We start from the raw sequence: 14,489 nt of genomic DNA, 5'->3' as shown, positions 1-14,489 counted from the left end.
CCTTTGAGTGATCCAATTTTTCTACTTTGGAAAAATAAAGGTATTAATTCTTCTTTGGATTTATTTAAAGAAGATAGATTGATGTCCTTTGAACAATTAATTGATAAATATTCTCTTTCATACTCACACTTTCTGCAAAACCTTCAAGTTAGACATTTTTTACAAAAATATTTAAGTAATTTCCCTTACATATTGGAGGCTGACCTGTTAAATACTATTATGAGTATGAATCCTTTGATTACGGGTTCTATTGGAAGAATTTATAATTTATTATTACAATGGGATAAGCGTCCTTTGTCTAAGATTAAACAGGATTGGGAAAAGGAACTTAATTTGACTTTTATGACGGAGGATTGGATGCGGGTATTGAAGTTGGTTAACTCTTCTTCGATTTGTGCTAGCCACTCATTGATTCAATTTAAAATTGTACATCGTTATCATTTGACAAAGGAGAGACTTTCTAAAATCTTTCCTAATGTTGATAGTCATTGTGATAGATGTAAAACTGAGATAGCTACACTGACATGTATGTTTTGCTCTTGTTCTATATTGGAACAGTACTGGAAGTCGGTTTTCTCAACAAGTTCTAAAGCACTTAAAATTAATTTACAACCTGATAAATTAACTGTGCTTTTTGGAATAGTTCCTCAAAGTACTCATGGTACTTCTGTGTCTGACCAACATGTTATTGCATTTGTTACATTGATAGCTAGGAGGGCCATTTTGTTGAAGTGGAAGGATACATCAGCTCCCACTTTGTCACAATGGTTCTCCCAAGTGATGCTGTGTCTTAGTTTGGAGAAAATTAGAAGTCGAACCTTTGAACCTGTATTTGATTTTGAGAAAAGATGGGGCTCATTTGCTCGTTATTATCATTTGAGTTAATTGATATAATTTTTCCACGATCTAATTGTAAACTTTTTTAGTATATTTTCTTTTCTTGCTGGCGGTTTGATGTTTATTTTTAGAAGCTTTTTGTATGACACATGGCTCCGGGGTTGTACACCTATGGGTTCTCTTTTTTTTTCTCACTTTTCTGCTTAGTAGGTTTTTTTTGTTATCACAAAATTTTGTTTTCGATCTTTAAGATGATGGGTTTTTTTCAGGCATTGTAAGTGTTGTTACTTCGATGTACTCATCTTATTTTTCCTATATATACAGTAAAAAGATTTGAAAAGAAAGGAAGATAATTTATGTGTCTCATTTCCATGGGTAATGCCAGATATATTAGGGGAGTCACGGATAGCAATAGCTAGCGGTTCCAAGGCAATATCGAATAGTAGTGGACTAAGAGGGCAACCCTGCCTAGTACCACGAAATAAATGAAAGAGGGGAGATCTTTGATTATTAGTAAATACCGAAGGCAAAGGAGTAAGATATATCAATTTAATCCAAGATATAAATATCGGACTAAAATTAAATTTCTCAAGGGTATTAAATAAATATGTCCATTCAACTCTGTCAGAGGCTTTCTCAGCGTTCAATGAATTCTGGAATTCTGGGTTAAGGAGTATAAACAATATTCATTAATCTTCTAATATTAAAAAAAGAGTAACAATTTTTAATAAATCCAGTCTGATCAGCAGAAATAATTTGAGGTAATACATTCTCCAATCTCATTGCCAATATTTTAGAAGAAATCTTAGAATCCACATTCAACAAAGATATAGGCCTATAAGATGCACATTCAGTAGGATCCTTATCTTTTTTAGAATTAGAGAAATAGAAGCTCGATAAAAAGATTGTGGTAATTTACCTATAGATACTGCATCCCTAAAAATTCTACATAACCAAGGAGTCAGTGTAGTAGAGAAAAATTTAAAAAATTCTACTGTATATCCGTCTGGGCCAGGTGCTTTACCTGAGTTCATCAAAAGAATAGCATTTTTAATTTCCTCTACCGTAATAGGTACATCTAGTTTTAAATGTTCACTAGATGATAATTTTGGAATATTCAATTTCTTTAAGAATTCATGCAGTATAGTGGAGTCATCAGGAAATTCTGATTGATATAAGGAGGTATAAAATTCTTGAAAGGATTTATTTATCTCGTCATGGTCAACCATCAAAGTGCCATCTTGTTTACGAATCTTAACAATCTGTCACTTAACTGAGGCCGATTTCAATTGATTAACCAATAGTTTCCCAATTTTATCACCGTGTATATAGAATTGACTCTTAGTTTTGGTTAATTGACTTTCAGTGGAAGATGATAGTAATAGATTATGCTCCATTTGAAGTTCAACTCTCTCTTTGTAAAGCTCCTGATTAGGGGCTATAGAATATTTCTTGTCAATTTCTTTAATCTTGTCAACTAGTTTAAGTATTTCATTATTAGTTCGCTTTTTTAATCCAGCAGTATATGAAATAATTTGTCCACAAATATATGCTTTAAAAGTATCCCATAGTGTCCCACTGGAAATATCCTCTGTAGAATTCGTTGTGAAGAAAAAATTAACCTGTTCCTCAATAAACTTGACAAACTCCGAAACTTGAAGCAAAGTGGTATTAAATTACCATTGTCTAGAACTAGAAGATGTATCCCTTGACTTAATAGATAGTTTCAACGACACATGATCAGGAACAGCAATGGAATCATATTTGCAACCAGTAACAAGTGGAATTAATCGAGAATCGATAAGAAAATAATCAGTTCTTGAATAGTGATGATATACATGTGAAAAAAATGAGAATTCTTTCTCATTTGGATGAAGAATCTCCAAATTTCTGAGATTCCAGAGTCAGTCATAAAAGAGTTAATAAGAGTAGCCGATTTATTCGGAAGTACTTGATTGGACATGGATCTATCCATCAAAGGATTTAAACAACAGTTGAAATCTCCATCCATAATCAACATATAATCATTTAAATTAGGAAGCGATGTTAAGAGGTTCTTAAAAAAATCGGGACAGTCAATATTTGGGGCATAAACATTAAGCATAACAACTTTTTTGTTAAATAACAAACCAGTAATCAACAAAAATCTGCCATTCGGGTCTGAAACCGTCTCATAGTGCAGAAATGAAATTGATGGTTCTATAAAAATAGAAACGCCTTTTACTTTGGCCTGTGAATTTGAGTGGTGCTGTTGGCCCTTCCAGAACCTAAAAAACCGCTGATTATCCTCTTTGCGGACATGAGTTTCTTGTACAAAGATAATGTGAGCATTCATCCTATGGAATACTTTAAAAATTTTCTTCCATTTAATCAGGTGGTTTAAACCATTTGTATTCCAAGAAACCAAATTAATAATCTTATCCATCGTACTGAACTCAAGCATAAGGTATGTAAAGAGTTAACCAGAGTACAAACTCATGACTCCAGAAGAGGGAAAAAGGTCCAAAGAGGAACCGGAAGTTACGAGATTTTGGACATTTTGGTAGTTTTAGGTCAGCCCGTTTAAAAAGAAAAAGAAAATTAAAAATAAGAACAAAAATGTCACCCTCCTCCCACAAAAAATCGGAAAAAAGCCAGAAAGTGGCCAATGCTAAATCTACAGCTAAGTCTAACCCCATCTTTCCAGAAGGCAACCCAAAAGAAATATGTTTATCATAAGAAACACCATCCATATTCAAAAAAGTGAAGAAAAAATTACTATAAAGGTAAGGAAAAGCAATTACAAACATAAAATAGTTACTTCTTACTCATATTTCAAAAAAAAAAAGACCAAGCGCCAGTTCATATTATTAGTTTTTCGTATATAAATGATTGGAAGTGACGCGAGAAAAAAGAGAGAATCCTAGGAAGAAGGAGGAAGCAATCCACCATCTTAAAATATAATACTTCTCCAATAACAATTCAAAAAAAAGGAACACAAGCATTAAAATTGTAACTAAATAACTCTCAAAAAGAAAAAAATATTAAAAGTGAGATATACAAAATCACTAGAAAAAAGCGTACGATCATTTAAGAATGTAAAACGTACCTACGCTACGAGATCAAGGCACAAACCCTCAGAATATAAAGTTCTAATTTTATAAGCTAAATATTAACTTTTTTTAAAAAAAGAAAGGAAATGAAAAACAGATCAAGGATGGGGGAAAAAAACAGTGCATTAATTGGTCCTGGACAGAGGAAGACAAATTGTCGAGAAAACTTTGAGTTTTGGTCGGACTTTTGAACAAATGACGAGAGTTGTCCAGCAGAACAATTCTCAGACAGGCTGGGAACAGTAACGCTATTTTATAGCCCTGATGATAAAATTCTGACATCTGTGGTTTAAAAACCATCTGTTTTTTCAGTACTTCTTGGCTGTAATCCTCAACATTTAGAAATTTAAAACTTTGAAACTCAATCATGCCTTTCTGCCGAGCAGCTCGAATCACCTGTTCCTTATCATGAACATAATGAAACTGAATGATGACTGGCCTTGGTCTAGCCTGTTTCGCCGGTTTAAAACGTAAAGAACGGTGTGCACGGTCTAACAGTGGGGGTTCCTCCAATATATCTGGACCAAACACATCCGCTAACAACTTAGAGAAGTATTTAGTAGGATCTCCCATCTCAACATCTTCAGGAAAAACGATTATTCGCAGATTCTGTCGTTGAGAACGATTTTCAAGATCAATAGTCTTAGCTTTATAACGCTCCAACTGCTGAGTTACCGCAGTTAATTTTTTTTTCAAGAGCTTCAAGTTTTCGAACCCATTTGCAGCCATCTTCGTCTAGTTCCGTGATTCTAATTTGTTGTTGATTGATGTCACGTCTGAACGATTTAAGATCATCTTGAGTCGTCTTCACCACACCTTCAATTACGGCAAGTCTTCGATTAACTGTATAGTCTAGAAGTTTCTTCATTGCTTCAGCAGTTAGTGGAGCCTCCTTCGATGCTTCAGGATCACCATCTTTTTTTTCCGTTCCCGCCGGAGCCCTTTCCGTTTTTAACTTCTCGTGCTTTGGTAAGTGTTTTCAGTAAGTAAAAGTCAAAGTTCAAAGATATATTTGTAGTATAAATCGTTTAGTGTAGGTATAGGTAAAGTAAATAAGAGTGGTTATATGTAAAAAAGATAAAGGGTATGGAGCGACGCCAAAATACAGCTCACTCCATGAGCGTCCCCCTGGAAAGTCCGATAAAGTGGATTTGGAGGGGATGTTTCCTATTGTGGGCATATCCGGAACTAGACAGCACAGCATCAAAATTGAGGGGTGACCTTTTAGAACAGAAAAAAGGAGTTTTTTTAGCCAAAGAGTGGTGAATCTGGAATATTCTGCCACAGACTGCAGTGGAGGCCAAGTCCGTGTGTATATTTAAGGTGGAAGTTGATAGTTTCCTGATTGGTTGAGGCATTAAGGGGTCTGGTGAGAGGGTAGGTGTATGGGGTTGGATGAGATCCGGGCTCAGCCATGATGAAATGGTGGACGGGACTTGATGGGCTGAATAGCCTAATTTTGCTCCTATGTCTGATGGTCTTATCACAAACAAAAGAATTTCTGAGGAAGCAACACTTACGAAAAAATTTGCTGTCCTGTGTTATTCCATTGGTTACTGTGTACTCCCTCCATCTGGGACACATGGTGCATCTCAACTTGTGTCTGAGCAATTCCCTGAAAACCACTCTGTGATGCAATCATTTCGACTAAATTCCTCCATATTTACTATCTGATTTTTTAATGTATATTTTTAAATTAATCTATCCTGCTGCATTAAGGCCTGGTTTTGGAATGCCAATGCCTTTGAGCGGAAAATCCTACAAAAGATAGTGGATTCAGCCTAGTACATCACGGGTAAAACCCTCCCACCACTGAACACATCTACATGAAACGGTGCCATAAAAAAGCAGCATCAGTCATCAAAAATTGTCACCAACCAGGCCATGCTCTTTTCTCACTGCTACCATCAGGTAGAAGGTACAGGTGCCTTGGGTCTCGCACCACCAGGTTCACGTACACAGAACTGAAAATCACAGTCAAAGGACAGAAACTGCAGGCAGTTGACCAGTTTACTGACCTTGGCAGCACCCTCTCCCGAGCACTGACTATTGATACATAAGTTAGCAGTGACAATTGGTACAGAAGTTAACTGCAGAATAGCAAAGGCAAGTTCTGCTTTCGGTAGACTGCGCTGCACTGTATGGGAACACCGAGGAATCTGTACAGCAACAAAACTGAAGGTCTACAGAGCCGTGGTACTTGCTACCCTCTTGTATGCCTGTGAAACATGGACTGTGTATCGAAAGCATGCAAGACAGCTCAACCATTTCCACATGACTTGTCTTCGCAGAATATTAGGCATCAGATGGCAATTTTAAGTACCAGACACTGAAGTTCTCTCTAGAGCAAGTCTACCATCAGTCCACTCACTGCTGATGAGAGCACAGTCCCGGTGGGCAGGTCATGTCATCCGCATGCCGGACGAGCGCATACCCAAGCAGCTCCTTTTTGGGGAACTCTCTGCTGGAAGACGCTTGCATGGAGGGCAGAAGAAACGTTACAAAGACACACTGAAGGCCTCCCTGAAGTGCTTGACATAGACACAACCACCTGAGAAACGCTGGCACAAAACCGCCCTACCTGGCACGGCCTTATCCACAAGGACTGTCAAGCTTACGAAGCAAGGCACATTGCTGAAGCAGAACATAAGTGCGAGCTGCGCAAGTCCAGAGCCACCAGCGCAACAACTGCAGTGTCCACACATGTCTGCCCAACATGTGCCAGGACATTTCATGCCCGAATCGGCCTGACCAGTCATCTTCGGACACCGCATCCAGTCTCAAAGTGACTAATGGTGTTGAGATCTTCATTGACGACGACAATGGGCGAACGACGAACCAGGTTCAAGGACAGTCACTACCCCTCGACCATCAGGCTGTTAAACAAAAGGGGATAGCTACTCTCATTTAAGGACTGCTATATTGTTATTTCTTGCTTGTTATTTATTGCTATTTGTTTATATCAGCATTTGCAGTTTGTTTACAGTTAACAGTTCCTGATGTTTACAGCTTACAGTTACTGTTCTGTAGATATGCTAAGTATGCCCGCAGAAAAAGAATCTCAGGGTTGTATGTGGAAACATGTAAGTACTCTGATAATAAATTTTACTATGAACTTTGAAATATTTTGGGCTAGCAGCTTGAGTTGATTATACTCATTAATATTAAGTTTGTTTACTCTCTTCCCAAGTTCTGACTACGTTTTCAACCTGAAGCATTAGCTCAGTTACTCTCTCCACAGTTGCTGCCTGACCTACTGAGTGTTTCCACCATTTCATGTTTCTTTCAGCTTTCTCTGCTCCAGGGAGAGCACCCCCCCCCCCCCGCACATTCGTTGAACCCTACAGCTGAAATAATTCATTCCTAAAATTCAAAGTAAATTTATTACCAAAATACGTATGTTTGCTGTTTGCATGATTTGTTTTTTTTTTTTTTTTTTGCATGTTGCGTGTTTGATTTTTTTTTAACAGGTTCCATGGTGTTTTTTTGTTTCGTGGCTTTCTATGGGAAGAAGAATCTCAGGGTTGTATACTGCATACATACTTTGATAATAAATGTACTTTGAACATATTACCATCTATCACCCTTGAAAATGTAGACCACTTTCCCTACCTTGGCAGCAGTCACTCCTCAAAAGCAGACATTGGCTCAGAGATCAACCACCACCTGAGTTGTGCTGGTGGTGCCTATGCAATATTAAGGTAAAGAGTCTTTGAAGGTGGCAATGTACAGGTTGAAACAAAACTTTTGATCTATAGAACAGTTGTCCTCCCTTCACTACTGTATGGACCTGAATCATGGACCATGTACAGTTGGCTTCTGAAAGCCCTGAAACAGTGCCACCAAAGATCCTAATGAAAGATTTTAAGGATCAGCTGGAAGGACAGCGTACCAGCGTACTGAAGGTGGCCAACATGAACAGCATCTCCACTACAGTCCCAACTTTGATGGATTGGTCGTGTCATCTATATAAGACCGTAAGACATAGGAGCAAAATTTGCCATTCAGCCCATTGAATCTGTCTGCCATTCCATCATAACTGAGCCTGGATCTTACTCAACCTCATACACCTGCCTTCTCACCATATCCTTTGATGCCCTGACCGATCAGGAAACGATCAGCTTCTGCCTTAAATATACCTATGGATTTGGCCACCACCGCAGTCTGTGGCAGAACATTCCACAGATTTACTACTCTCTGGCTAGATGCCTAACTTGCAGTTTCCCAAACAGATCTTTTACTCTCGGTTGAAGAAAGGTCAGAGAGCTTCTGGTGGTAAAGGAAACGTATCAAAGATAACATCAAAATCAGCCTGAAGAAATCCAACATTACATCTAAAAGCTGCAAGGACATTGCACACAATAGATACACCTGAAGGAAATCTGTTCAAGATAGATCTGTGTTACATGAGAATGACCTCTGCTGTGCCGCAGAGAACAACTGGCAGCTGTGAAAGGAGAGACTGAACAACCAAAAGACCTAACCACAGCCACCACTTGCTCTTGCCCACACTGTACCAGAATATGTGGATCCTGGACCAGCTTCTACAGCCACCTGGAAACCCACCAATAGACAACTCCCTGGGAGAACATCTTACTCGACTCAAGCGATTGCACTACTATGTTACCATATACTACCTGAGATTCATTTTCTTGCAGGCATTTGAGGAAAAAAGAAATACGGTAGAATTTCATGAAAAACTATATATTAACAGACAAGACTGATGAACAATCAATATAGGAAAGAAGGCAAACTGCAGATAAAAATAATACTGAGAACATGAGTTGTAAAGAGCCCTTGAAAGTGAGTCTGTAGGTTGTAGAATCACTAGATTGAGATGCATGATTTGGCGGAACGATAACTTAGTGTGCCTCATCTAAAAAAAAATGCTGCAGATCTAATTAAACATTCATGTCATGAGAATGAATTTAGACAAAATATATGAATTATTTTATTATCTTCAATACAATATAGCAATCATATTGGGTAGTTTAAATGTTTCAGCATGGACTAGATGGGCCAAAAGGCCTGTTTCTGTGCTGTACTTTTCCTATGATTCTATGACTTGTTAATAATTAAAACTACAGACATGCATTGTAGCAATGTTACTGCTATACAAATCTGTAGCAATTAGTGCCACCTTTATTTCAGATTTTCTGCACAGTATTCCTGTGGCACAAATGGGCAACTATCAAGAATACTTGAAACTTATGCCCCTGCCTCTTCGGGAGATTGATCCAGACCAACCTAAACGACTCCACACATTTGGGAATCCTTTCAAGCAGAACAAGAAGGTAGGCTGCTGAATGCATCTCCAAGTTTTGTGTTAGATGGAGCAAATTTAGAGCATGGGATGTGAAATTGTGCTATGCACCCTAACCAACTTCAAGCAATAAAATAGCAGACATAGGCTGTGAAATCCTCTCAAATTTGGAGCTGACCATGATATTTTGAAATCTTGTTTGGGTTAGCTTGTTCTTAGAAGTGGCCATCAGCTGCTCACAATGTATCTTAACACCAATTGAACAGACAATAGAATTAGTCATTTGAAGACGTGGAATAAAGCTAGTGAAAACTCTTGAGTGTGGTGGTGAGATGGCTAAGGGCTCTCCCACAGATCGTGAGGATTAGTGGGGATGCTTCTGTAACTCCCTGGGAAAGGTTTCATTGCCAACGTAATGGTTTTTCTGTAGAAGCAGTGTTTGGGTTATGGTTAGAGATAACGGGTGCTTTGGAATGTGAGTTGCGTCCTTTGTGTGGCGGGAAATGGAGAGAGAGGACGCTGGAGAGAACTGATCATAAGATTCGACCTGGTGGGGGACTGTGCTTTGATGGAGCAAGAGTCCACAGTTGACCGAGGATCAGTGAGTATGCCTTTGAAAGACTTGAGCTCCAACTTGTGCATATTTGACTGTTTAATTATAATGTGCCCTTTTTTTTGTATTTTCTTCTTTGCTACCCTTCAGTTAAGATTCATTAAATAGAATTCCTCATTTGTATGCAGTGTGCTGTCTGTTATTTCTTGGCACAGAATTTGTTACAGAGTAGCAAATTACACAACATCCACACAAACCGGGGTTTGAGGTGGGAGAGCAGTCTCAATCTCATGGATTTGGCGGGACCGGAGACTGTATTCCCTAGACTTATGCAAGCAAGGAATCCAGCAGGGTTTCACTTGGTTGTCCAGATTGGAATAGGAGAGGTTTCAAATGAGACCTCAAATCAGTGTTGAAATTTCACACTTAAGAAACACTAACTGGCTCAGAAATTCCTTTCTTTTTCTTTTCAAATCTTTTTATTATTATGATGATGATTATGAAGACACGTAGTCCTCTTTTATTGTCATTTAGTATTCTTCCACCTCCCCCCTCATCCAGGGCCAGTAAAACTGGTCCTTGACTAATCCATAGGTCTTCTCTACCCCTAAGTGCCCGGAATCATCATGTAGAGCCTGAAGCACAGCCTTTCGATACTTCTCAGGCATGACCAGCTGCCAGCGCCGGGGGTGGTCCGGAGGCGATGTGACTCGGTACAGGACGTGGTTCTTCAGCTTCAACCGGGGCCACTCCTTCAGTAGTAGAGGAACGGAGGCATGTTTCGCCTTCTCCACCTGCCCCATATCACCCCGGCTAACCGCGTACCAGATAGTGCCAATGCTTGGGTCATCACGCTGAGCCGCCTTTACTTCCTGGGGACTCAACTCCGGCAGCTGCCTGTTCCTCAGAGCAGTCACATTACCAGTAAACAGTGGGTAGCGCGTCATCGTCAGCCCCCAGTTGATCTACTGCTCGATCCGTTCCCATCTGTGCTCCTACTTCCCCGTTGCTCCCAACTTGACACATGGCCTTTACTCCCTGGGCAGGGACACTCTTCCACTCCTCGGCCGTGCCCGACTCATCGTGCGCCCGACGAGACAGGGCATCTGCATCGATGTTCCGACTCCCCGGGCGGTACTTCAGGCTGAACTCATAGGCAGACAAGGCTGCTAACCACCGGTGCCCAGTAGCGTCCAGCTTCGCCGAGGTCAGGATATAAGTGATGGGTTGTTATCAGTTCTCACCTCAAACTGGGCCCCGTATAGGTAGTCACTCAACTTGTCCACCACCGTCCATTTCAACGCCAAGAACTCCAGCTTGTGAGTGGGATAGTTTCTCTCAGATGGCGACAAGCTCCGACTGACAAACGCCACTGGCCTCAATCCGTTTCCCTGTTCCTGGTACAGAACAGCCCCCAGACCGTCGTGACTGGCATCAGTGTGTAGAACATACGGCTTCCGGGGATCAGCAAAAGCCAACACTGGGGCCTGTGTCAGCGCCCTTTTTAGAGATTGGAACGCCTCCTCACATTGAGCATCTCACCTCAATCCAAAAGGCTCCCCTGGGTTCAAGTATCCTCCTACCTCCGACCCTCAGTCTCCCTTCCTCCTCCTCCCCACAGGTGGATAGCCACACAGTAGCTGGTTCAATGGATGACTCATTTTCGCATATCCTTTCACGAATCGCCGGTAATATCCGCAAAACCCCAAAAACGAGCGTAAGGCGCTCACCTTCTGAGGTCTCGGCCAGGTGGTGACTGCGGCTATCTTACCCGGATCGGTGGCCACTCCATTTCGCGAGATTATGTGCCCGACATAGCTGACCGACGTCTTACAGAACTGGCATTTATCCAGGGAAAGTTTTAACCCTTCCTCTTTCAGCCGACTCAGCACCTTCAGCAGCCGCTCCTCATGTTCCTCCAACGTAGATCCAAACACTATCAGGTCGTCCAGGTACACCAATACCTCCAGCAGGTTCATGTCCCCCACTGTCCGCTCCATGAGCCGCTGAAAGGTGGCTGGGGCCCCCGAGATACCTTGGGGCATTCGTTCGAACTGGAAAAACCCCAGGGGACAGATAAAGGCTGTCTTCTCCTTATCAGTCTCGCTCCATCTTCACACCACTTACCGCAACAACAAGTACAACTTTCCCGAAAAAAAAATCCAAATCCCCGACGGTAGCCCCCACTTGTAACGTTCCGTTATATTGGCTTGTGAATGTCTAGGGGAAATCCCGCCCAGCACCTGCTTCAACACTCCCCTCAGGGTCAATTGTCGCCCGAATCAATCACAAACATCAATCATCAGCCAGCACACCCAGTAAATTTTAACACATACACTTTATAGATATTACTAATTCTAGGGTATTAATATACATTTGATACAGAGAGGAAAGTAATGGGGAAAAAAAAAGGCGCCAACATCAAAGTCCAAGTTCTTCGTGCGCTACCATTGGAGCTCAAGTTCGACGTCAGACGACCACCCGAATTCCGTCGACCCACGGCTCGGGACCACCCGAAGTGATCGACCGGAGCCTCTCCGCACGTCCGCCGTCCTCCTCGTCTCTCCTCCGACTCCCCGCCAAAACTCAGTCCACAGTCATATCATACAGCATGGCATCCGAAAACAAAACGATACGTAACCACCCATTGGCTAATAGAACCTGGTTATCTCATTTAAAGTAAAACAAACTGTTAGCGCAAACTCTCTGCAGCGTTAAAACACAACAAAGCCGCATTCCACAGATTAACATAACAAAATCGCCATTTTAAATGTAACAAAAGAAAGACCCCGTACACATGCATTAAGAAATGATAAATTATTTCCTCCGGTGTGATATCACAAAACACAGGACAAACCAAGACTGAAAAAAATGACAAAACCCCATAATTATAACATATAGTTACAAACAGTGTAACAATACCATAACTTGAAGAAGAAGTCCGTGAGCACAGTAAAGTTCAACGTTTCTCAAATGTCTCGCATCTCACGCAGACGGGAGAAGGAAGAAAAACTCTCCCTGCCATGTTGACCACAATCAGACTCTGAGTCATCCGAAAACTTCGAGCTCTGATCAGCTCTCCGACACTGAGTACTGAGCGCCATCTCTGTCCGAACGAGTCGACCTCCTTCTCGGTCGCCAAAAGTAGGCAAGGCCAGGGATTTTGAGGCCTACTCTCCGACAGATTCATGACCACACAGTAACGACAGCAGCGAACGGGCGTTTCAGAAATTTCTCCAGATGTTCCTCTGTGCTTTCACATCCATTCTCCATCAAATCAGAATTGTCCACGGCCCCTATTTAACAGATACGATATCATTTTCACCGGAGAGCTGCGCACACGCTGCGCGCCGCCATCTTCTCCTCCTGCCGATTGGTTAATTATTATCCAAAATTAACGAGAGTACATCGAAGTAAGCAACACTTACAATGTCTCAAGAAAAAAAAAATATTATTTTAAAGATTGAAAAATTTTTGGTGATTAAAAAAAGAGGGGGAAAACCCTACTAAGCAAGAGAAAGTGAGAAAAAAAAACCCATTAGGTGTTCAACCCCAGAGCCATGCTTCATACAAAAAGCTTCCAAAGATAAATATCAAATCGCCAACAAGAAAAAAAATGTACCAAAAATTTACAATTAGATCGTGGAGGAATTTTAACCCAAATGATAATAACGAGCAAATGAACCCCATCTTTTCTCAAATTCAAACATAGGTTCAAAGGTTCAACTTCTAATTTTCTCCAAACTAAGACATAGCATCACTTGAGAGAACCATTGTGACAAAGTGGGAGCCAATGTATCCTTCCACTTCAACAAAATGGCCCTCCTAGCTATCAATGTAACAAATGCAATAACATGTTGGTCAGACAAAGAGATACCACGGATATTTTGAGGAATTATTCCAAAAAGCGCAGTTAATTTGTTAGGTTGTAAATTAATTTAAGTGCTTTAGAAATTGTCGAAAAAACTGACTTCCAGAACTGTTCCAGTATAGAACAAGAGCAAAACGTGTGTTAGTGTAGCTGTCTCAGTTTTACATCTATCACAATGACTATCAACATTAGGGAATATTTTAGACAATCTCTCCTTCGTCAAATGGTAACGATGTACAATTTTAAATTGAATCAGTGAATGACTAGCACAGATCGAAGAAGAGTTAACCAGTTTCAGAATCCGCATCCAATCCTCCGTCATAAAAGTCAAATTGAGTTCCTTTTCCCAATCTTGTTTAATCTTAAATGGGATGCTTATCCCATTGTAATAGTAAATTATAAATTCTTCCAATGGAACCCTTCATCGAAGGGATCATACTCATAATAATATCTAACAGGTCAGCATCCAATACGTAAGGAAAATTACTTAAATATTTTTGTAAGAAATGTCTAACTTGAAGGTATTGTAAAAAGTGTCAGTATGAAGAGAATGTTTATCAACTAATTGTTCAAAAGACATCTTCTTTAAATAAATCCAAAAAAGAATTAATACCTTTATTTTTCCAAAGTAAAAATTTGGATCACTCAAAGAAGGCTTAAAAAAGTAATTTTGATAAAATAAACTACAAAGTTTAAATTTTCTAAGATTAAAAAAATTGTGGAACTGGAGCCAAGTTTGTAAAGAATGCTTAATCACAGGGTATAAATTTAAATTAGCAACTTTAGTTAATTGTATAGGTAAAGCAGCTCCCAATAATGAGGTTAAATAAAACTCTTTTGCAGCTTTCAATTCCAAATCTACCCAAACTGACC

The 14,489-nt window shown here is 40.1% G+C and overlaps 1 protein-coding gene across 6 annotated transcripts in view; it reads left to right on the top strand.

Annotated features, from left to right (window-relative positions):
• The window catches only part of ints6l (integrator complex subunit 6 like), a 194,740-nt gene that overhangs the window by 111,333 nt on the left and 68,918 nt on the right, over positions 1-14,489 (top strand). For 5 of the 6 annotated variants that reach the window (XM_072271087.1, XM_072271090.1, XM_072271086.1 and 2 more), the window contains one exon: positions 9,081-9,223. The exons of the other annotated variant lie outside the window; for it this stretch is intronic. In XM_072271087.1, coding sequence (XP_072127188.1) covers positions 9,081-9,223 — 143 coding nt within the window. The remainder of the gene's footprint in view (positions 1-9,080; positions 9,224-14,489) is intronic. 6 annotated transcript variants of the gene reach the window in all.

The sequence above is a fragment of the Mobula birostris genome, chromosome 10, assembly GCF_030028105.1.
Source record: "Mobula birostris isolate sMobBir1 chromosome 10, sMobBir1.hap1, whole genome shotgun sequence".
NCBI lineage: Eukaryota > Metazoa > Chordata > Chondrichthyes > Myliobatiformes > Myliobatidae > Mobula > Mobula birostris.
Note: the sequence above shows the minus strand (reverse complement) of the source record. Positions and strands in the feature narration are given on the sequence as shown.